The sequence below is a fragment of the Halyomorpha halys genome, unplaced genomic scaffold (genome assembly GCF_000696795.3).
Source record: "Halyomorpha halys isolate HHAL.00 unplaced genomic scaffold, Hhal_1.1 Scaffold547.1, whole genome shotgun sequence".
Classification (NCBI taxonomy): Eukaryota; Metazoa; Arthropoda; class Insecta; order Hemiptera; family Pentatomidae; genus Halyomorpha; species Halyomorpha halys.
Genome location: NW_027111872.1, coordinates 554638 through 579232, shown reverse-complemented (window position 1 = coordinate 579232; position 24595 = coordinate 554638). Strand labels below are relative to the sequence as shown.

The 24595-nt window shown below is 28.8% G+C and overlaps 3 protein-coding genes across 3 annotated transcripts in view; 1 reads left to right on the top strand and 2 right to left on the bottom strand.

Moving 5' to 3' along the window:
* l(3)07882 (Nucleolar protein 14 homolog l(3)07882) overlaps positions 1-8092 on the bottom strand; it is a gene marked incomplete at its 3' end in the record, with an annotated part of 10669 nt that extends 2577 nt beyond the window's left edge. The window contains 12 exon segments of the mRNA XM_014426055.3: positions 146-332; positions 1468-1619; positions 2801-2965; positions 3132-3284; positions 3382-3560; positions 3972-4592; positions 4680-4756; positions 5377-5531; positions 5729-6006; positions 7276-7405; positions 7540-7689; positions 7782-8092. Of these exon segments, the coding sequence (XP_014281541.3) occupies positions 146-332; positions 1468-1619; positions 2801-2965; positions 3132-3284; positions 3382-3560; positions 3972-4592; positions 4680-4756; positions 5377-5531; positions 5729-6006; positions 7276-7405; positions 7540-7689; positions 7782-7958 (2424 nt within the window).
* Positions 8093-8334: 242 nt separating this feature from the next.
* Positions 8335-13922, top strand: Grx3 (Glutaredoxin 3). The gene is made up of 7 exons (XM_014426056.2): positions 8335-8482; positions 9836-9935; positions 10024-10185; positions 10976-11269; positions 11346-11452; positions 13453-13563; positions 13673-13922. Exons 1-7 carry the CDS (start codon positions 8433-8435, stop codon positions 13848-13850), a joined length of 1002 nt encoding a protein of 333 aa, XP_014281542.1. The 5' UTR covers positions 8335-8432; the 3' UTR covers positions 13851-13922.
* Positions 13923-15289: 1367 nt separating this feature from the next.
* On the bottom strand, positions 15290-21379 carry LOC106684143 (fidgetin-like protein 1). The gene is made up of 12 exons (XM_014426057.3): positions 20995-21379; positions 20788-20918; positions 20484-20714; positions 19809-20236; positions 19515-19669; positions 19192-19369; positions 18160-18268; positions 17972-18089; positions 17784-17898; positions 17498-17626; positions 16877-17068; positions 15290-15478 (listed from the first exon to the last, which is right to left on the bottom strand). Exons 1-12 carry the CDS (start codon positions 21138-21140, stop codon positions 15359-15361), a joined length of 2052 nt encoding a protein of 683 aa, XP_014281543.1. The 5' UTR covers positions 21141-21379; the 3' UTR covers positions 15290-15358.
* Positions 21380-24595: the final 3216 nt, after the last annotated feature.

Here is a 24595-nt window from a genome sequence, read left to right as displayed (position 1 = left end):
TATTTTTAATATTTTTTTATTATTACAATATATTATATGTATTTATTTATTTTTAAAATGATTTTGATATAAATTGTTCAAGTCTGTGGCAGATTGTAGTATTTGTCAATAAATCAATAAAAAATAAATTAATTGATTTACTTACTTCCAACAAATCCAAATGCTTTTTAATCGGCAGGAACAAGAGTTTACTTTCAGCTATTTCTTCATAATTTTCAGCTAAAATATGCAGCAATTTCAAAGCGCAATAAATACTTCGTACTCTAAACTCATTGTCAATTTTTGGTCCCTTCACCATGAAATCAGATGCAGACATGGTCAAATCCACCTCACTAAATTTAAAATTAAATAATTAGTTTATTATAATAATAAAAAAACAAACTAATTCATATTAGCCAAGGATCAAACAGTAAAAAAAAGTCTCCCGATGTGAAATTTAATGAAGGAAATAGGGCAGTGGTGTAATTTTATCACAAATATTATGTAGTTAACTAATTTCCATTAATTGAATAAAATAAAGACACACAGTTTTACTATACTTTACCTCAGAAGTATAATGCATGACTGTAAAGCCTGTATATTTCAAGCGATACAGGAAAAAAAAGGTACTTATTGCTTGACCATTATAAAATTGAATAATTTACTATTTGTGTATTCCTAAATTACTGCTGTGACCAGAAATAAAATTTTTACTTTTTTAATAACTCCAAAAGCAGCCAATTTTGTATAACAAAACATGCAGTTTCTTGGGTTTGTTAAATTTAAATAAGTAGATTGATTAAAAAACATGTTATTTAGAAAAGAACTGCATAAATATTATGTTCAGGTACATGTTTAATAAAACTCTGATAAAAATTCACATCAAAGTGATTGTATAAGTATAAAAATATAAAAAAAGATGGTCTAGGTGTGGTAGAAAAAAAAAAATCAAATAGTAATTAAACTATTTTATGTGAGCCAATGTTTCAACCCAATTTTCAGGGCTTCATCAGGGTTAAAACAGATACAAACAACTAAAATAAGGTAACAAAGTAAGATGATAGATAACATGAAAGAAAAGTAAACAAAGGTATAGCTAAAAAAGATTTAAAATTGAACAAAGTAAATCAACAATAAAAATTTACTTTATTAACTTTTATATAAATGTTCAGATGTTTTAAATCATTTTTAGTCATACCTTTGTTTACTTTTCTTTCATGTTATCTATTATCTTACTTTATTACATTATTTTAGCTGTTTGTATCTTTTTCAGTCCTGATAAAGCCCTACAAACGTTGGGTAACAATAAGTAGTTTAATTACTATTTTGAGTTCTTTTGACTGCATCTGGGCACCACCATCCCTTTATATATTACACACGGTCAATCAGCGATCTTCTGATAATTGATTTACTTCTGGCATACATCTTTCATTAAATTTCCCAATGTTTATGGATAACATAAATTAATTAGATAAATTATTTACTAACAGATCTACGGCAGAACTTTGGAGAAACAGAAACTTATGTTCTTTTTTAAAAGGTGAGAGAACTGGGAGATCAGACAGGGGTGAAGCCATGCTTATCACACCTGACAAGAAGTTCAGTGCTTCTGGCATAACTCTTTTAGATAACCAAATGTACTGAAAAAAAAAACAAAAAAACAATCAACTTTCAAATAATAGTTATTACATTGAAAAAGGGAAAGTTATAATTAGACAAAAAAATTAAGTATAAAATGCTATTTTTGGAAGGAAAATCAAAATCTTTTAACCAGGAGGTTAGTCAGCCTTCATTCAAAATGTATACTTCACCATACAGTTTCTTTTATTTTTTGTTAATGTTTTATATTATATAATTATATATTTTTGTTGGTTGTACCATATTGTTGGTTCATCATCTAAGTGATCACAATGTAAGTGGGGAAAATAAATATATTCAATAAATATACTTTTTTTTTTTTTTTTTAAACAATCAGATACATAATTATATTCACATTTAAAAATACACGGAAAAATCAACAGAGTTCGGAAAAGTTCAGTAAAGCAAAATAAAACAGAGCCTAATGTCAATTACTACATGGAAAAAACTTCTATTTTGAATGCTAATAAATTTTGAAAATTGGATTTCAAATCTAGATGGTTCAAATGAAGTCATCATTGAACATTTGTAAATGTCAAACATTTAATTTGTAACTTCATTACTTTCCAAATGGTGAGTATGTATGACTAACGTTTCAAGAAAATATTGAAATAGTTATCCTCAAAAAAGTTCATTAGCAAAACTTGTTTACTTCTTTAAATTGACCAGATTTGATCAACATACAGTAAAATGTGCTAGATGAGAGAGTAGCCTTTAGTCACAGAATATTAGAATTTGTTATTATGATATAAAAGAGGTTTTATTGAAAAATCTTTTTTTATAAAAAAAATGGCATGAAATAAAAAAAAAGTTTCATTAGACTCATTAATTAAAATTCTACGTTTGTGACATGCTGCCTTTAAAAAAAATATAAAAAAGGTTCAACAATTCAAAAAACAATCCCTATAAACATCTTTTTAATATATAAAAAATAATGTAATTCAACTAATAAATAATTCAAAAATATAAAAAAGGTTCAACAATTCAAAAAACAATCCCTATAAACATCTTTTTAATATATAAAAAATAATGTAATTCAACTAATAAATAATTCTACAAGCAATGCGTAGAGTTAATTTTTTTTTGTAATTAAAATTACGTTTCAAATCTATTATCATAAAGAAAGAAAGTTAAAAGAGAAAAAATAAATAGATATGGTACAAATGAAAGAAACAAAACTAACCTCAGTAAACAATGAAACAAGAAACAAGCCGGAAGAGATAGTTCTTCTAGTAGTAACATTGCAATAGCGCAACATTTCAGACAAAAAAATAAATGAAGGAGTGGTGACCTGATGACGCTTATCAGATGTCGGGAATAGAAGAGGCACCAGTTTTAGAAATAAAAACTAAAAAAAAAAAAAATTTCCAGCTTTATATCAAACATATTTATAAGATATAATAACTAATTAAAGAATGCATCTATAACTAAACTGAGACTTAAATAAAATATAATGAAAGTCAGAATAGAAATAGACACTAGAAGTTAAGTAACTATACAGTGAAAAAACTTACTGTTTCCTGAGTGGGATACTTATGCCTTTTCTTTAAGAAGTCGGTATGCTTCTCGCTGATCACTTCGCCAAGGCAGAATGCAGCATTATGTGGTGAAAACTGAGTTAAAACAAATAGCTGAGGAGCTAAAAGATTAAAAATATCCCAGGCTTCCTGCGACAAAATTATATTTGTTTCAATGTTATTTTGATATCATGGTAGGCACCAATAATATGCTATTACAGGAACACAAGATATCAATGATACTTACAGATTCATCAGCATCGTTTAAATGCTGCATCAAGAGTGCAAACAGATTTTCAAGCCTTTCTTTATTTTTTTCATTTAAACTTGGATGGTTGCATTTGATCATTCTTTCAATAATTACATTCTGTTGCTCTGGAGTTCGGTCTTTAAAAAGTTCAATAAGTCCTTCATAATCTTCCGGAGCTATAAATACACCAAATAATAAATAATTAAGCTGGATAAATCATTATTTTCATATATAACAAATTGGGTGTTTGAATTTTTTTTTATTGAAATGATCATTGCAATTATTAGTTTAACTTTGTGAAACACAAAAATATAAAAATATTACAGACTGTTCATCTAAAAAACATTGGGGAAGAAAAAAAGGAAATTGGAATGGTAAAAATAATTAAAATTTTACTTGGACTCATTGAATAAAAAATGATCGACCAGCAATATCTAACATACTTTTTTAATATTATCCCTTGAATGAAACATTATTTGCTAACCTAATGTGTACATATGTTTACTAAATTCATTAAAATATTTTAAACACATCTACTTTTAAAATTCTTTGATTCCAAAAGACTAAGTGCAAATAACAGTTATTACCTTCAATGGTGAATGGAATATCATTGTATAAATCTTGCATTAATTTTTTCTCTTTGTCTGCCTCCATATCATTCTCCCCCTTTAAACTAGAATCTGGAAGTTCTTTCTTATAGGTCACCAGAGTTACATCTCTACTAAAACTCACTTTTTTTTTTTCTTTGCTTTTATTTTCTATGTTGTCAACTTCTGTTTCAGTTTTTTTACCAACTTCTATTTCACTGGAAATGTCTTTCTCATTTATCTCCTCCTTAAGGGATTTTTTACCCTTTTTCTTTAAGTCGGAACTCACGTTTCCATCTGATTGAGGAAGTTCATTTGAATCATTCTCAATTTCATCTTCACTGTCAATTTCGGTTTTTTCTTCTGCATCATCAGTGACTTGAAGATCAGATAGATTATCAGATTCATCACCGCTACTATCTTCATTATCTTCTTCCTCTTCTCTGTCTTTTGAATTATCATCATTTTCCGAATCTTTGATATCAGCTTTATCTAAGTCTTTTGAGTCACCTTCTTCTTCACTCCCACTATCATCATCTTCTTCATTTTCCTCATCACTTTCATTTTCTTCATCACTCCTAAAGTCATGTATTTCCTTTTTCTTTTCAATAACTTCATCATCTGGAAAAAAAAAAAAGGAAATAAATCAAAGAAATAGACTAAAATAAAAAAAGGAAAATAAAAGTTTTTAAAACATTTGTTTATTACCATCAAATTTGTCCAAGCCAATAGGATTGCCATCTTTATCATAAGTCAATTCAAAACCTTCTTCTTCTATTTCAAATCTAAAAAAGAAAATTTTAAGTTTTAAAATTGAATGTTTTCAGTTTATTTAAGGCACTAGGGTGGAGAAATGTTGAATAAGTACCCTTCCCCGATCAGCAAACTAATTCAGACTATTCTCTAATATCCATAGCACATTAAACTACTAATGACTAGTGAGAGAAATATTAGCAACATTCTAAACTACAACATTCAAAAGGAAAATTGAAAGAAGGATATATAAAATTAGTAATTTTATTTCCAGTATTATTTTTATAACAATTTCTAATAGAATAAATGGTTCAGAACAGAATTTAAATTTTAGTAAACTGTTTTATACTTTTGTAGTACTTTTTTTGTTGCCAAATTTTTTTTTAGAATTTTAGAAATATCATTAAATGAACTTTACAGAGAATTGTTGAAATTGGAGTAAGGGATCCTCTCAATTGAAAAGCTCAATTTTTTAAATTAAAAAATTTATCACTATGGAGATATGTACACAATTCAACAATTCTCGAGAGATGAGGTCAAATAAGTATAGTGGGTCACATCTCAGAAATAGTAAGTAATTTGTGAAAAATCTTAATTTCTGCAAAACAAAAAAAATCTAGGTCCAGGAATTTATAACAAAAAAGGCAAATACCCATCATCAAGATCATCTGCACTTCGGTGTTGTTTTTTCTGGGTACTACTAGGTTCCTCACCATGCATACGCCTCAATCTTTCTTCTTCCAACTCTCTTAACTTACGAGCTTCTTCCTCGGCAATCTCTGCTTCACTCTTAAGTTTATTACTGGGCTGATAAAATATAAGGAATAAAATTAAACATTGTTTCAACAAACCACACATTTATTTGGACCTAATTTAAAAATGTAATTGAGGATGTTATAAAAACATGCATTCATTCTAAAAAATCAACATAGATTTCTTTATTTAATTTAATAATTATTTCCTACTTTGATGCAACATTAAAGGAATAATGATGTACTACATACCGTTCCTCTTGGCTCGAACTTTAATTCATTCATGAGGACATCATAAGAGTCTTTCTTATCAATAACGTCTTCTTGTTTACTCATATTGACATAAGGAAGAAGTTCCTTCCATTCAGCATCCAGCTCTTCGGTTTTTTCTAAGGTTTTTTCTTTTGCCATTTGTCTTTCTGCTTTTCTCTTCTTACTTTCGGCAATGAGCTGATCTATTATGGTTGCTCTAGATGTTTTACTTTCTCTAAGAGTTCCTCCTCCAAAATTGGCTTCCTCTACGAAGTTAGCTGTAAAAAAAAAATTATGGATGATAATGAATGGAATAAAAATAATTATAAGGGTAAGATAGTGTGGGTGGCATTCACAAATGTATTAAAAAATTATTGGATAGAAACCAACATTTTGATCAACGTTACAGGCCTTCATCATGGCTAAGTAAAATATACACAACATTATAAAGTATAGGAGGACTAAAAGATTATAAATAGATTATTATACAAAAAATATGTTACAAACTTTATTAACACATTCACGTTTATAATAAACTCTCATACTATTTTTTAGATAATTAGGTCATAACTTTGGATTGAATTGAAACCACTTCTTCAACACTTAAAACATTTTAGAAAGCCATTCCTCTTTCATCAGTCTCAACTACGCATAAGTCCCTATTTAAGCCAGTAAAGCAGGCCTTATCATTTAAGTAAATCGAAAAAAAAAAAGCTTAAGTACAATGATGAAATTGTAAGAATAAATGAGTTTCAGCTAATAAAACAAATGATCCATGATAGAAAACTAAATTTAGACTACTACATTATATTTTACGCTAACAAACTTGATACATTGTGTTTTTCATGAACTAATTTAGTTCTTACTACATGAACAAAATTTATAATTTCAGAATCTTTAGAATGGCTCCTAAAAGCTCAAACATTAACTTTGGTGTAAAATGAGTAATAAAATCATAGCTCGTGGCCTAATTGGCCTCTTTATAGTTAATAACATACAATATATTGGTCTTTTAAAATGCCTAAAATTATCTATTAATCTTAGGATAGTACTTTATAAAACTGTCCAACTTAATTATCTGAACCCGGACACTCCAAGCCAGCTCCCACACTACAGATACAAGACCAATCCCAAGCATAAATATCAGGGTACTAAACTGCTTATGCACTTCTCTGGCATCGGAGCCCAACCAAAAAAAAAACTTACAGGCCTATGCTTGACACAAAACAATTTAAATTCCTAATCATAGCCAACAAGAATATTTCTTCTCCAAATAAATTCTTAATTGCATAAAAACCATTACATATTACTAAAATCTGGCAAAAATGTCCAGTTGAACAAAATCATAAATATAACCGTCAGTTTAATTATTAACTAATTCATGCAATAATTTGTAAATATAAAAATAATTGCTATTCTATGCAATATATACCTGAATGTGATATAAATAGTGGCCTCATGGCTACCTTTAAATTATAAACAGTTAACCAATAATCTTCCAGTTAAAGTAACTATGTACACTTTTCAAGATATAAAAAAGTACGTACCATCTAATCCTTTGGATTCATGATAATCTTCATCATCACTTACTACAGGGTCTTCAAAATTTTCAATTTCAGCAATTGACTGACCTTTATGAGTCAAAACTTCATCATCAGCAAGATTAAATATAGCTTTCTGAAATTAACGATTGAAATAATAGCAATGGACATGTAAATTATTTAGAAATGAAAACATCAGTATACTACAGAATTGAAGTACAAAACTTATTAAATGAACTTAGATAAAAATACAAAATAAAAAAAACTTACCCGTTTATGAGCTTTCATTCTTTCAGCACTAAAACGGGCTAATATTCTGTCTTCTTGCGTCATAGCTTTATTTCTTTCCCCTATTCTTTTATCAAAAAATTTATTGTTTTTGTTTAAGACTTTGTACTCTTGCAGAAGGGTTTCTTTTCTCTAAAATCAAAACATAATAAGTGATTAATTATAACATTCCTCCCTGGAACATCAAGATAGATATGAGCAAATAATATTAACATTGAAAATACCTTTTTTAGAGCTTTAGCCTTTGAAACACCAGGTAAACCCTTATCTGTTTTTATTTGTCTTCCAAGTACATTAAACTTTTGTTTGTTTACATGAATTTCAAAAGGGTTCGAATTTCTTTTCAAGTTTGTTTTGAGATTTACTCGCTCAGCGAGGTTTTTCTTTTTGTGTTTCACCATATTATTGAAAATAACTTCAACTTCTTCAAAACTTTTGACTTACAATTTGACAGAATAATGGAAATAACTACAGATACTCATTTATTTCTAAATATATATGTATAAAGGAAAATTATGAATTTTAGTCAGAGAGATTCTAGCGCAATAAAAAGAGAATAACTACCTTACCCACGTGAATGTAAACACGATTATAACACAACAATAACCTACTCTTTTATTACTGGAAATAAAGAATACTTCCATATATTAATTTAAAAACTTTAAGTTATACCATTTTTAAATTTCATAATTTAATTTAGAAGTTTAATTGGTAATTAAGGTAGTTATAAAAAGGTTAAATTAAGGACTTGTAAAAACTAAAATAAAAGTTAGAAATTATTTTAACACCACTTAAGAAATATAACAGAACTGTTCCATAACCTCCCAAAAATTTTAGAACATCAATCAAAATTCTAGTTAATCATAAGCACTACAATGACCGTTTTACATCTAATATCGAAAACAGATTATGACAAAGTTGCAAAGTAAGTATCTTCTTCGAATTACGCTGGCCTCATTGTCATATATATTTTTTTGTACTGGGTATTTGTCTCATTAAATGTTTATTTTACTGTTATCTACACTAATCATTTAGTAGAAATTTTTCTAGCTGGGTCAAGTAATTGTTTTACTGCCAATTATTGGGAATTACTGCTGATTTTTGCCTCATCTAAGATAAATTTACAAGAAGATAATTGGAGTATGAAGGAGTAGTCCATGACATTGGAATTTCTTATTATTAAAATATTGTTTCCTTGAAAATTTCTTATTGCAATATTATTTATATTCCAAAGTAAATTAGTTTTTTTGCAATGATGATTTCATTAAAAATATACTTTGTCTTTCTATCTGTATTATTTAATATATTGTTTCAATTTTTTTATTTGAGGTGAAATTAATCACTGTTTAATTTTTTTATGGAATATGATGTCCAATTTTGATTCAGAATGGAAATTCATTGCAATGGATTAATTTTTAAAAACTAATTGATCTAGCTACTGTACCTATCTTCAATTATATTGGATGCATACTTAACCCTTTCATGGGCATATCAGTATTCACTATTGTACTTAGGTATTAGGTGTGTTATCACTGTTCATTCTTGAGGCTATAGTAGCTAAGTATGTCACCTTAGCAACCTTGAGCCTACAGTAACACTGGTTAGATTCTATCCTGGGCAAATTGACTTTTATTTTGTATTGGTCCTACCAAATGAAAACCTGACCTTCCCACTCTGGTTAGAATAAGTTGATTGCCTTTAAGATGAATCTCATGTGTCAGGAATGGCGAGATTGAGCATAAAAAAAAAAAATCCTCCATTTTATGACTTCTTCACCTAAATAGCAGAAAGGAGCATTGGAGGAGTAGTGACTACCCTTATTTCTCATTAAGAAGCATTTTTGTAAAACTTAAGAACTGGATACTCCATTTAAGTTCTGTAAAAATAGTTTATTTGAATATTGTCTCAGGAGCAAGATATAAATGTTTCTATTTTTACTAGTGCATTTCTGAATCACTATTTTTACAGACATTAGGAGTTTTTTATCATTCTCTGAATTTTAATCCTTAGAAATTCAAAAGTTGTCCATAGGAATTCCTTAATTATTTTTTGGTTCCAATTACAAATTGACAGATACTATATTAATCAATTTTATCTGTTAAAGATAAGAGTTTGAAATCTTATCAATATTAAAATCATTTATGAAATCAAATATTAAAATATTTTTCATAAATATTTTCCTTATATCATGATGAATATATTGAACTTTGATTGATTAATGATTGAATTTGCTTGATTTTATTGAAATGATTTATAATTTTATTTATTTATTTTTCAGCTCCAAATATGTGGTCATTCACTTTTTTGCGGAATGGGTTGAACAATGTCGAGACATGAATAATGTTCTTGATGAAATGGCAAAAAAAGAAACGTATAAAGTTAGTTTACCAAACCATTGATCATCCTAACTTTTTTGTTCATTTATAATATCTAACTATTGTTTCAATTAATTCATTTATTTTGTAGGAAGTTATTTTCTCTAAGATACCTGCTGAGCAAGTGCCAGAAGTATCTTTAAAATACAAAATTACAGCAGTACCTACAATCGTTCTTTTACAAAATGGTAGTGAAATAGAACGAGTTGATGGTGCTCATCCCAGCCAGCTTAACAAGAAGTTAGGAGCAATGGTAATTTATTTTATAAAATAGAAAAAAAAATTTTTTAATGATTTAAATTTTAAAAAAATATATAATTTTGCTTTCATTTACTGACATATATAATAAGTAATAAGTGGAAGTATTATGATCATGGGAAATTTTGAATTTGAATGGTCGAGAGATGTACACGTTTTGGGGTCCCCTGAGTCCAAATTTGGCCTCCAGAATTAGGATAAATGCAACATACTACTTGATTACTATATAAAAATATTGAAAAGTATGAGGAGTGAGAGAGGAAAAAAAATTAAGCATCATACTTTTTTTTCTGAATTTTCTGTTAACCCGTGTAAGGCTCATTTTTTTTAAAAAGTTGTTTGAGGTTTCAAGAGTTGGAGAATTTTATTAGTTTAAACTCAGGTATTTAGAGTTATTCATCACCAGTTTAAATTAGTTTTTCTTTTTCATCCATGATTGGTTAATTAATAACTTGGAATAGTATTTTATTTTAGTAATGTATACTTTATGGAAGACACTGAGCAGTTCTAATAAAACTATTATCCTACACATTGATAAAATTTTTGATTGTCAAAATCATTGATGCTTTAGATAGATACCATCGTTCAAGAGACCAACAGGTCCTTCACTTGTGTGTTATGGAGTTGTGTATTAGAGAAACTTGTCAGGAGAGGTCTGATGGGTAACCTTAGTGGAGCCTGACACAATTTATACTTAAAACTTTGTTTTGTTTTAATTTTAAAAAATTACTAATAATATAATATAATTTTTTTATTAATTCTTTTAATAATAATTTATTTTTTAGTTAAGTGCCCCTCAAAAGGAATCACCTCATAAACCTATTAAAGAGAAAATTACATCACAAATAGTTAAAGAGAAAAAAGTTGATTTGAATGAAAGACTGAATAGGCTGATTAATTCATCCGACATTATGTTATTTATGAAAGGTAATGTTGACCAACCAAGATGTGGCTTCAGCCAGAAAATAGTCGATATCTTGAAACAGCATAATGCAACATTTAAAACATTCGATATTTTGAATGATGAAGAAGTAAGGGAAGGACTAAAGAAATATTCCAATTGGCCAACATATCCACAGGTGTGAGGCTGTTTAAAGTTATATCATTAAGCTTACCTTTTTGATCTATGAATTAATTTCTATATTTTATTTATAGTTATATATTGAAGGTGAGCTCATTGGAGGATTGGATATTGTCAAGGAGCTTGTAGAAGCTGGTGAATTTGAGGAAAAACTTCCAAAAAAATATTTGTTAGAAGATAGGTATGGATATGGTTTTTCAATTTTGTTATAATTTCTCTGTTTTTCCTGGTTATTAATTTTTTTGAGTAAAGTTTATTTAATTCAAATTCAATAGTTTAGCTCATTTGATAATTAAAATTATTGATAAATTGATTTTTTACGATTTAAAATTGAAAGTAATTTCCAGGATCTTGATATTAATTTATTTAAAGATAACGAATATTTAAATATAATATTTTTAAAAAATTCAATATATTGTAAGAATATGGTCTGAGTGGTGAAAAAAAGAATGTACAAAAATAATAAACAATGTATTAGTAACCATGACAATGATGATTAAGTGAATACTTACATATATTAACCCTTATCAGTCATTAGGTTTTTATACATAAGTTACCAGGTTCCAATAAATATGAAAAAAATATTTCAGTATTGTAAGAATGATATTTTTGTTAGAAATTATTTATTTAACACATATATGAGATTCTAATAATTATTTATGGTTTTCATGTATAATTTCTAAAACAGTCTCCAACATGAAGGAATGGTTTTCTGTTGCACGTTTCACAGTAGTATACTGTTATTTTTCTTCCTCCAGGGGTCTTACGATTAGAACATACTAAGCAGTCATTATATTTTCCTTTAGCATCAGCTTGCAGGATATGTAGTTTTCCTTCTAATCTCTCCTCATTGTCTGCTGTTGATGGTATTCTATATCGTGCAGTTTCACTGCCACGTGAATTCCCAAAAAGTTTGTACAAGGCAATGTCTTGTACAAACTTTTTGTATTATGTGTTATGTTCACTATCAATCAGCTTTATAAAGAATATAAGGATTAAGAAGGATACTCCAATTCTCCAGAAAAAAACTTTTTGCCACCATTTTATTGATTTGATTTAAAAAAAACAATACATAGATTCAAATTGATCTGGACAGTCCACAAATTTTTTATAATTCAATATCGCTTCAGTTTTCTTAAGCTCGACCCGATTGCTATCTTGTGTCATTCTTGATGCAATTTTCATTGACCCAGTATCTTAGTATCATAACTTGAGATAAATTAAAGGCTCCAACCTAACAGATTCTAAGTAAGGCAATTTCGATTACAAATATCTAGTATTTGAATCTGCCAAAACGTAAATTTGTATTCCCATTTAGTTAGTTTATTGGTGCTGTATGTTGAACAACTGAATCTTTGTATAGCTTCATCAACACATATTTTTTTCCCGGGAACAAAGTTTTGTTTTAATTTAACACTTTAAAAAAATTTTGACTTTCGAAAACCTTGTAATTGGATAGTTATTATTGTTCAAATTTGGATCTAAATGAAGCATCCAAAAAATTTGAAAAAACACAAAAATTGGCATAATGCATGTGAAGTATTTGGAAAATAATTTTTTATGTAATTTAAATAGATTGTACCCATATTCAAAATCACCCAAAAAAGCAAAAAGATTGTGTTTCCAATCTTGCCAAGTTGATCTGATGGATAATTCTTTCTTTCCAATTTGTCCCTGCTCATATAAATTTGTTTGCATTATAATTTCAGTTATGAGTTCATTAGTAATACATTTTTTGAAATAATCTACAGGTTGATGAATATTCACAAAAATTTGTCAATTGATATTTGTAAAGGGAACACTAATAGGGAGACTATCATCAATCTCTATTTCAATCCAGTCATCGTCAAAGCTGTAAAAATGTTTTATGATAGTCTATTTTTACATGATGATGAATAATGTAAAAAAAAAAATTGATAAAATATATATTATTTTTTTACCAACTCAAGTATAAAAGTGTGTGTAAGTACATTATTTATTATTGAACATTTTCATTAATTGGCTTCATGAAATCCATGACAATAATAGGGAGTCTAGTATACTGAACGAACTTCAGTTTTACGAGGAACAACTAACCTTCATTAAATAATTTAAATATTAACAGTATTATTTCACTATTAATAAGCTGATCCCATATTTCTTGAAATATAATTTTTCGAAGAAATTTTTTTTTTTTTTAAGGCTGAAGAGTTTAATTAACAAATCAAAAATAATGGTGTTCATGAAAGGTGACCGTGAAAAGCCAAGATGTGGATTCAGCAGGCAGTTAATTCAAATCCTAAATGATGCAGGGTAAATATGTTTATGACACAATGACAAAGATTAATTCTTTTCAAAATATTTTTATTATTTCATCTCAATCCTAATTGAAATGATTATTCTGTTAATCACTTTGTTCCAGAGCTACATATGAAACATTTGACATATTAGAAGACGAAGATGTGCGACAAGGATTGAAAACCTTTTCAAATTGGCCTACATACCCTCAAGTATATGTGAAAGGAGAGTTGATCGGGGGGCTAGATATCATTAAGGAACACTTAGAGAATGGTGAACTAAGTACTCTGTTACATGCCTAAGCATCAGTCAACCAATGTAAATTGTTTATACGCTCCTCACCATGTTTTTAGTTAATAAATTATTTGTACTTATTTTCTAATTAATCAGTACCCAATTTCTCATATTTCACTCTTAACATTCCTCAAATATTTTTTTAAAATTTCATATATGCCTTCCTTCATCCAAAAGTATTGTTCTATCTTTTTCATATTTTGTTCCTTCAAAGTAAGTTTTTTTTATAAATTGGTCATTTAGTGAGTCTGTAATAAGCATTTCTGACTTTTCCTTCCTTGAATTAAACTCCCCTCCAAATAAAAAAATCCTTTGCCACATAATCCAAAAATAGTTAATAATGGATTGACTAAAACAAAGATTAATTAATAAGAATTGTACCAATTGAAGTTTAATCTACTTGAGTCTTTAAAAATAAACATTTTGAAATATACGAATCTTTTTTAAAAAAATCAATATTACAAATGATACCATATCTTTTATGGACTTCAGAAAACAATGTTAATAAAACCCCAACTTAGGAAAGGAGTTTTTATTATTTTCAAATTATGCCATTCGTTAATTGAGAGTTTAGATAAGATTTTCTTAATTTTAAGAGGGAAATTGATTGTTTTATGTATTTTTTTTAAACCTGAGTATCCGTAGAGAAAAGTTGGTTTAATTTTTTTTTTTTAAAGTCTAGGATTTTTTTCAAACTCATTAAGTCAGGAAATTTTCTGAAATCTTATTGCTAAAATAATGAAACAAATAAATAAAAAGTGACCAAAAAATTAAAAAAGTAGATACCCAAACTATTTTTTTTTCAATATGTTCTCATGATTTGGTACATCTTTGAATCCACTGATAAATTTTAAAATATTATACTTTGTGTTTAGTATTTATTGTTCTTTGTGGATTTCGTTACAATCCATTAATTATTTTTTCTATAAATAAATTAAAAGAAACAATGAATCAATTATCACGGTTTATCAGTTTAAAACTTCTTAAACCTTAGTACACTTTTGATGTTTTCTCTCTTGACTTACCACCGACCAAATTCTTAAATAACTATAAATTTTAGATGGTATTTTATTTCTTCAAGTTAAAGGAACAAATATTCACATCTTTATCTTGTATAGTTTGTTATGAGCCAAGAATTACTAAAAGTACTCATTCAAATTTTTATATCTATTAAATGTTTTAATTTTCACCTATTGATGTGAAAAACTGGTATTTTATGCCAGATAATTAATAAACACTTAGTCCATATATCAATGTACAAGTAATTTTATCACATCAAACATACCTTGAGCCTGATAAGGTTTAAATTGGTCTTTAAATATTCAGCATGCATCATAAAACCTATCAGTTGTCTTGAGTTTTCTTATAAAGGTTACTAATATATATGACAACGAATTGAATCAGGATCAAACTACTTAGGAGTATTGACAATAGAAGTATTAACAATTTAATTAAAATATTTTATTCTTTATATTAAAAAACTTAACAAAATGTATTTATATTTCTTCATAATAATTTAAAAACCAGATCCATATTGCTGGTCCCACTTTAGGTATGTTTCTAAATCTTGATCAGAAACGCTTGATTTCACTCGTTTTAATGCCAGCATAAAATCATCAATATTAACAGGACGAACCTGAAATATTTTTAAAATTATTAATTATTACAATACAAAATAATATAAAAAGAATAATTATCCTTCAGTTATGAATAAATCAATTTGACAAATGTTATATTTTGGTCTTGCAGAATTATTGAGCCTAACCGCTATAAATATTGGAAACTTGAAGGTATCTAAGAAAAAGTAAATAGTTAAAAAATTAATTTTTCTTGTAACTATAGATTCTACATAAATTGTGACTAACTATTATATACCCATAAAGCTTCATTGAAAAATATAATAATTCAGTAGAATGAGAAAACCATGGCCTTATTTCATAATGAAAGCTAATAGTATTCGTACACAAAGTAAAAGCACTAAAACTTTTTGTTTCATTATGAGGCTGACTATTAGTGATATAGAAGTTAAAAGTCAGCTTAGTAGGATTCACTGAAATTTAACCAAGTACAAGCTAAAAGACTAATAGCATTAGTTTGTGCTTAGATATGAAACAGGGGCTAGATAAACTTTTTTTGTTTAACCTTAAATAGGAAGATGGGGGTTTTAATTAGGGAGGGGGTTCTTAAATAAAATTTGTATTTTTAGTTTGTAAAAATTACAAAAACCAACATTTTATATGTTGGTATTTGTATTTTCAGTTTGTAAAAATTACAAAAATCAACGTTTTATAATTTTGATAATATTTTTCAAAAGTTAAAAGATACAGAAATATTGATGTTATAAAGGTTTATAAAAATATTGTATTTACGAAGGAAAAAATTATTCGAAAACTACAAAAACATTAGAAATTTCCATGTTAGTTCAATCTCCAAAATTGAAAAAAATAATGAGCTATCAATTCAAGCATGCCTTCCCAATATTTGAGAGTGAGGTAAACGTACTGCCATTCTATATAGCTGTCAGTACTTGGTTTTCAGGTCGATTGTTCTAGGACATTATTGACATTTTCTCGGTTGATTTTTTTTTTTCAACAGCTTACAATTTCTAGGGCTTTCTGAGTAGTTCATTTAGTTTTTATAAATTATAAAATGACAATTATAAAAATTGCTTATTAAAATTTAAGAAATTAAAGTTAAATCATTTTAAGAGGATGGGAACTTATGGAGAAAATTCAGAAATAAACAAAACAGGGTAAAAAAAAACATTCTAAGGGATGTGGAGTTTACCGAATCCCAATAGATTGAAGTATTACTTACTGAGCAAGTGCTCAAAGTCGACAAACTTGATATCCTGTAGAATGAAGATATGGGGTGGGATGGCATGATTTCAAAGTCCACAGTTATGAACATTTAGTTGCTATCTTGAGGTTTATAACACACCATCTCACCAGTTAAAGATTAACACACAAATAGCAAAACAGGAGAGGATATTTCGTTATATAAAAACTCGGTCAATCAACTTTTAGCATTGTACCTCATCAGCTGAAATCTGGAACATATCGGTAGATGCAATCGACCGGATCGGGCCAAGACACGCTTCTTGGCAGAGGTTTTTCATATCAGCTCCTGAATACCCATCAGTCAACATAGATATATTTTCTATTTCTTCAGGAGTTAAATTATTCCTTTCTAATTTCATCAAGTTCGTTACTAGCTGCTTTCGAGCCTATTAACATTAAAAATTGGACATAATACTCTAAAATATAAAAAAGTAATCACTAAAAAGTCTTTAGTCTAAAAAGTCTCTTACACTATCTTTTTATACTACACAACTGACAGTTGAATAAGTGAATGCAATAATAATTTGTTAATTAGTAATAAATTAAAGTCTAAAAACTAAAACCTGTCTTATTGACCATATATTAATATGGTTGTTTTTGGTAAAATTCATTATAAACAAAATGATTAAGGAATTTAATAATCAGTGAGACAGTTTTCGAGAATCAAGAGTTAAGAAAGTTTAGTTTACTATCTGATACTTGTCTATTCCTTTTCTTTTTTATAGCATACTGAACTGAAACAGCTTTATGTTATACCAGTTATGAAATATATTCTAAATTTTAGCATATAATTTAATTATGAAAACGTATCAAACCTCTTGATCCGGAAGAGGGATATATAAGCGTTTTACAAGTCTTCTACGAGCAGCTTCATCCAGCTCTTGGGGCCTGTTCGTTGCCCCAATAACAAGAATTCTGTCCTCTTCACCTGTACCAGCACCGTCCTGAAATAGTGAAATAATCTATAACAATTTTCTGAAATTTACGTTTAAATGATAATAAAAATAATGTCTCAGGCAGTAAATGCAATAACTTCCTATCTATTAAAGAATTTAATGGGACCAATCATAAAAAATTATGTATTTGGGTTCTTGTACTTACAAGCTGCACAAGAAATTCAGTTTTGATTCTTCTTGAACTCTCATGCTCTGTATCACTTCTCTGACTTAAAAGTGAATCGATTTCATCAATAAACACAACTGCTGGCTGTTCGCACCTTAAATAAAATTTGTTTGAAATTTTTTCAAAAAAACGATAAAATATATTTTTATTTTTATCAGAAGCATTACCTAGCAACAGCAAATAATGCTCGAACCATTTTTTCCCCATCGCCTATCCATTTGGATGTCAGAGAAGAAGCACTGATACTGAAAAATGTTGACTTTGACTGAGAAGCAATGCATTTTCCTATCAAGTATAAAAATGTTTTTGTTTAGTACTACAATAAAAATAGATTAACTAAATTGAGAATATTTACCAATTAATGTTTTCCCAGTCCCTGGTGGGCCAAAGAGGAGAATACCTTTCGGTGGTCGTCTTAACCCAGTGAATATATCAGGCCTTAACATTGGCCAAACAACTATTTCCTGCAAAAAAAAAAAAAAAAAAGATTAAATATTCAATAAAGTTAAAAATGCAATTATAAAAGGAATGCCATTATTTCAATAATAGCTGAAAATATTTTTAAATCTTATAGATTGACCAGAAAGGGATTTAATGAATTTTCATATACTAACTAAGCTTGAAACTAAAATATTTTCTTAATGCTGATACTTTTCCTTAAATAAATAAAATATTTTATTGTAAAACATATATTATAACCGAGTATTATATATATAAAAAAAAATTATATAAAAATGAGGACTAAAAGAAAAGCGGTGATAAGGACAAAAGATACCAAATAGGACAGTGGAGGAGGAAATCACAGGAAAGAGTTTGAAGGAAAGTTTTTTTTCAAACTTTAAAAGTAATCTTAGCACTTCTACTTGGTTAGAAAAAAGATATTAATATGAAGATAGATATCGACGGCTAACAAAAAGGAGTAAAGGACCCACCATAGCTTTTTTGACTAGTCATTCAATAATAAGGTATAAAACTAAATTATAATAAAATAAATAAACCTTTACTACTACAACCCATGAGGAGTCAAGGGTGCAGTAAGTACTAAGGGGACATATTTCATGAGGCTGGGTGGAACCCAGAGGGTTCCGGAACTAACAAAATTATAACAATAATTATATTGACCATCCAAATACTACACTACTTTATGAATGTAAATAAATACAAAGAAAAATAACATAGAGCAAAGCAGGGGTTTCAAGAAGATAAGATAGTGACATTAAGTTGGTCATATATGCGTAGATAGTTAATAGAACTACCAACTATCAAGCAAATCCTGGTAATATGACTGCAAATAACAGCTATATTTTAAAATTAATTAAATTTCTTACAGAGAATTAATATTATTGGATTTATTTACCACAGTAAGTTATAAAATAGGACATCTTACTTGTATAGTAGTCTTAGCAAATTGCAGCCCTGCAATATCATCCCAACCTATTGCTGAACCAGTATACATTATCTCATTTTTGATCAGCTCAACCATTCTTGGTTCAATATTCTTCAATCTTTCATCAAGCTCTTCTTCAATATCATTAACATTGATGTCTCTCGGATAACAGTCTTCTCTGAAACAAAAATTAACTAACATCAATAATAAATTTTCTGTGAGTTAAAATTATGAATGAGGATCAGCACAAAAAATTAACTATTTTTCATAAAACTATTTTAATTGAGAAATAATAATTTAAAAAAAGTTGAAGAAAAACTCACTGGGAATTGTTTTTAACTGGAGGAACAAACTTGGATGAAACAGTACGCTTTCCACCTAGGAATTTTTTAGTAGGTTGGTATTGATTTCTTTGATTATCATCATAAACAGGTCTCCTTGAATTATTATCACACTGCTTCTTGTGGTTAGATATTTTCTATTTTCATTAGAAACAAAGTAAATTAAATTATAATCAAGAACTGATAACAATAAGAATTCTTAGGTACTTCAATAAATCATATTGCATGAGACTTTTTATCCTCTCTATGAAATTGAAAATTAAACAGTTTTCTTACCATTTGTTGCCCAGCAGTTTTAAAATGATTTTCAAATTCAAATTTTCTTGCATCTTCACAATCCTCTTCATTTTCTTGAGAAAAACCCCTTACAGAAGCGGTAAGAGGTTTGCTTTTTCGGTAGTACCCCTTGCCTCCGGGAAAACGATGATAAATTCCACTCTTTGGTTCCAATTCTTCATCGAATTCTGCCTGGGCTTCTTTTTGATTGGAAAAAGTTTTCTTAGGAATAAAGTTACTGCTCATAAGCTCATGTCTCCTCTTCAAGGGAACACTGATTTCCATTCTTTCAACAGATGTTGATGGCCTATCATGGTATTGAGTATAAAGTGGAGTCTTAGTTTTAGTTTGAACATTATCTTTTAATGAAAGACTACTTAAATCAGCTGCTGCTGAATTTTTTTTCATTTGATTGCTTTCAAAATATTCTGTAAAATAAAAAAGACTTTAACAAATATTAGGAACTTCACAATAAGAGACTAATAAAAATATCAATATTACATAAAAATAAAATAAAGAACAGGAATATTAGTTATGACTCACTTTATAGTTACTTGTTTCTATTTCTTTGGCATCCAATGATAAATACAAAAGAAACATTAACCTATTCAAAGTAAAATAGTTTGATGAAGTATAATTCAACAAATAAAAATGTGATTTGAAAGCTCAAATTACCTGATACCAATCTTTTAGGTTGTTTTCTATCTTCAGCTGTATTTTGAAGTTCATTCCTATCTCTGGGTGTTCCTCGGCCTCCTAGAATAATTTGAATAGCAGATTCGGGAGGAATAAAATTGCCGCAGTGGCCACTTTCTGTAGGGTTGTTACATTCTCCAGTCAAAGGTTTCCAAGGATTTTTCCATCTTGGATCATCAATAGATAAACCAGATTTCCAACTCTTACTAACTGTAATTTAAAGAACACCCAATTTTAACTAATTGGTATGAAAATATATTGCACATTTTACCAAACTACAAACCATTTTTTACATTAGACATTAGATCTAACGTGGCTTTGGCAAAATTGTTAATACCATTTCGATCATCAACAAGTTTAAAGTAGGAATCTAACTGATCATGTAATATGTGACAAGTGGTGGCATTGTCAAGACTGAAAAAGTAAATTGAAGATAAGGAATAAGTTACCGACACTAATTAATGTCACAATGTATCCATTATTAAAGTACCTTTGATTTGAATAAGCAAGGGATAAAGCTATATTCTTTCTTTTCAAGTTTGCAGTAGCAAATGGGTCCTTCTTAGGATCTTCTTTGAAATGATTCATTTGGTAGGTGTATAAAAAATCTTTATCTTCAATAGTTGATTCTTCCATTGAAACTAAATACACTTTCAAGCAGTTACAGAACAAATACTCAAACAGAAAGAAAGATCTGATTAACTTATTTTGAAGTTTTAGAAGCGAGTAGTTCCTGAATGTATAGTTCAAAAGAACGATTCACTAAAAACTAAAATGTATCTTTGATAACAATGAGTTGTTTTAATCGATAGATCATTGTACACATTTTATTTAATTGCGTTTATACAGACATACAGACTTTGGCATTTGGCGCCTTTATCATTTACGTCATGAGCGCCCCCTCTCTTCCACTGTGTGTTGTATATTACTTTATTAAACTACATTTGAATAGTATCTCATTCAATATTTCTTTGATTCAGTTGCTTTATTAATAAGTTCAAATTAATTTATCTCATAAGTTTTTAAAATTTTATAATTTCAAACAGTGGCTGACGCCCCTCCAGATCGGCGCCTCAGGGAAAGGTCCTGATTAAGCCCCCCTAAGATTTCAAAATTAATTTTCTTAATTATAATAAAAAAATTAAATTAAAATTTGTACCGCTACAACCCATGAAAGGTCAGGGGTTCAGTACTTTGTAAAGAAGTACTGTTATAGACCAACGGTTGTGCAAGGAGGTATTTGGTCAGAACCACGCTCAACTGCCAGATTTTTAACTAATTAAGGGTACCCAATTTAAGAGGCTGGATGGACTCCAGGAGGGCTCCAGAACCGACAGGAGTTGACTCATGGCTACAGTGTAACAGAAAACAATTTTCTGCCCAGCTTAATTATAATTAACAAATAAATATCTTTAAAATTTTCTTCACAGCATCTCATGAGTTTGGAACTGAAACCTAAAGGCGTTTGCGCTAAAAACCCTTAAATGTATTTTAAAAATGACAACTCAAGGCTATAAAATTTGATTTGTGGGCTAGTATAATTTTAAACATGTTTTTGACGTTTTATTTATTCACTATGAAACTGCTGCTTGGTGCGATTGAGTAAGTCCTGTTGAAATTGATTAAGAAAAAAAGGAACAACAAAATTATAAATTGATTAAGTATTTATGACAATATTCAATCCGTGTTTAGATCCATCTCTCTAATATTTTCAACATAACTATACATTTCAAATCCTTTCATCGTGTCAAGCCATACAGCATTATAAGTCTTTTTACTTTTATGGAATATATAGTAAGGGGAAGAAATGCTATCGTTCAACATTTCTTTGAGTTTTAGACGGAAATACACCTTGTGAGGTCCTCAGAGTCCAAATAATGAGGTTTCACAAAATGGTCTGTTAGTGAGTGAAAAGACTAGCTCAAAAAAAAAAAAAAAAAAAAATTACAAAACTGACATGTATTTAGGATAGTTTTATTCCTGGGATGTTACAGGAAATATTTCGTTAAAATTGACCAACTAGAAGCCACTTTAAATAATAGATTTTTTTTATGATTTCCTCAAAAACGGCTCTAACGATTTTTATTAAACTCGGTAAATTAATGAACAATTAAATAGTCTTCAACATCAGCTTGGTTTTGTCTTCAGTCTGACATTATCTAGCTGACAAATTTTGAACAAAAATCTTCCTCTAAAGTACTTTTAATATTTTTTATTTGAAATAAATAACCGGTTCTCATTGTTAGAGATGTAAACACTGGATAAATACAAGATGTTAATAAATTTGATGAATAACTAAAGGAAAAACAGAGACAGGGGTTTGAATCGGATATCTACAGAGCTCATAGCTTACACTTTTGTTGAACTAATATTAGTAGGAATAAAGTTATTATTTTCATATCGAGAAACCCTAAAATACGAAATTTTGTAGTAAGTAAAAGTTGTGAGATGTACGTAGCACACCATATCTTCACCATCCCAATCTAAATTTCTTCAAACACAGTTAATTTCATGAATAGAGGCGAATAGTCTTTGTTTCTATTCTTTTTTGTACCATAAATTCAATTACTAAACACATAATCGAACTCTTAAGAGCCTATGGAACAGTAAATGTTATTGAAACAATATTATTGAAGGTTGTATGCTGAAGGCACCCTTCACACGTGTCAATAATATTGTTTCAATATTATGTCAGTTACCATCTTGCTTTCTCCAATGACGTACTTGCTTCTCCAGGTCTCCGTTTTCCGTGTTTTTTCTATATGCCATTTAAAATTAATATGTATTTTATATAATAGTCAAATATCTACTTAATGATGTTGAAGAAGTATGAAATCACACTGCAATGTGGAAACAATCTAATTATTCGATTTGATTATAGTTTGAAATGAACAAATTCCATCGTATGAAACCCTTTTCCTTCAGTCCATATTAATTTTTGGAATAAATTCAATTTAAGTGTTATGAGCTTGTAGGTTCTTCGATTTAACATAATATTTTATATACAATAGCAGTGTCTTTTGTTTAGCCCAACAATGCTCATGTATGTATATTCCTCAATATAAACCTTTAAAGTCTTATCTCTATTCTTAGTCCGCTGGTGTTCCTCAAGTTAGTATCCTCGATCCCATCCTCTACACCGTCTAAGCAGCTGACATCCCAACCAACACTAACCTCACCACTTATGCTGATGACATGTGTGTGCTCGCTGTTAATAATAACCCTTTGATTGCATTCCAAACTCTCCAATTCCATATCGCAGCCCTCGAAGAATGGTGTCGTAATTGTAGGATTAAAATAAATCCCAACAAATCACCTTTACACTTCGTCGTAAACCTACCGATTGCCCTATAGTCTCCTTTAATAATGTTGATCTTACCCCTGTCGAACAGATCCGCTACCTTGGACTACTTCTGGACAAACGACTAACTTGGAATTCTCACAGAAGACTGAAAAGACAGGAAACTTCACGTAGATTTCGATTATTACAGCACTTACTAGACAAACGGTCTAAACTTCCAATTCATTACAAAAGACTGATCCTACATGACTGTAATAAGGCCAATCTGGACATCCGGAGTTGAGCTTTGGGGCTCCACAAAACCTTCGAATTCCTCTGGTATCTAATAATTGCAATCCAAAATCCTTCGTAAAATCCTCAATGCTCTTTACAAATAAAATCATACATAAAGACCTTAATGTTCCCTATTTAACCGATCCTACCCGAACCAGATATTACTCCTTCCATTACAAACTCCCTAACCACCCAAACCCACTAGTTTCTAACTTTGCTTCCTCTACCATTCCTGACAATCCTCTGAGGAGCCTGAAAAGAAGATGGCCACCTGTATAATGTAACATGTCATTATAGTGCTACCAATGGGCAGTTTCTCTACACGCCTGTAACACTCCAATTTACCTGAGATCAAATTTACTAAATGTATTATAATGTACAGTCTGAGATCAAATTTACTAAATGTATTATAATGTACAGTTGTAAACAGCAATAAATAAATAAAAAAAAACCTTTAAAGTGCAATAACATTCACACTTTTTCCATAAAATTCTAATTATTTTGATTGGTAATATAT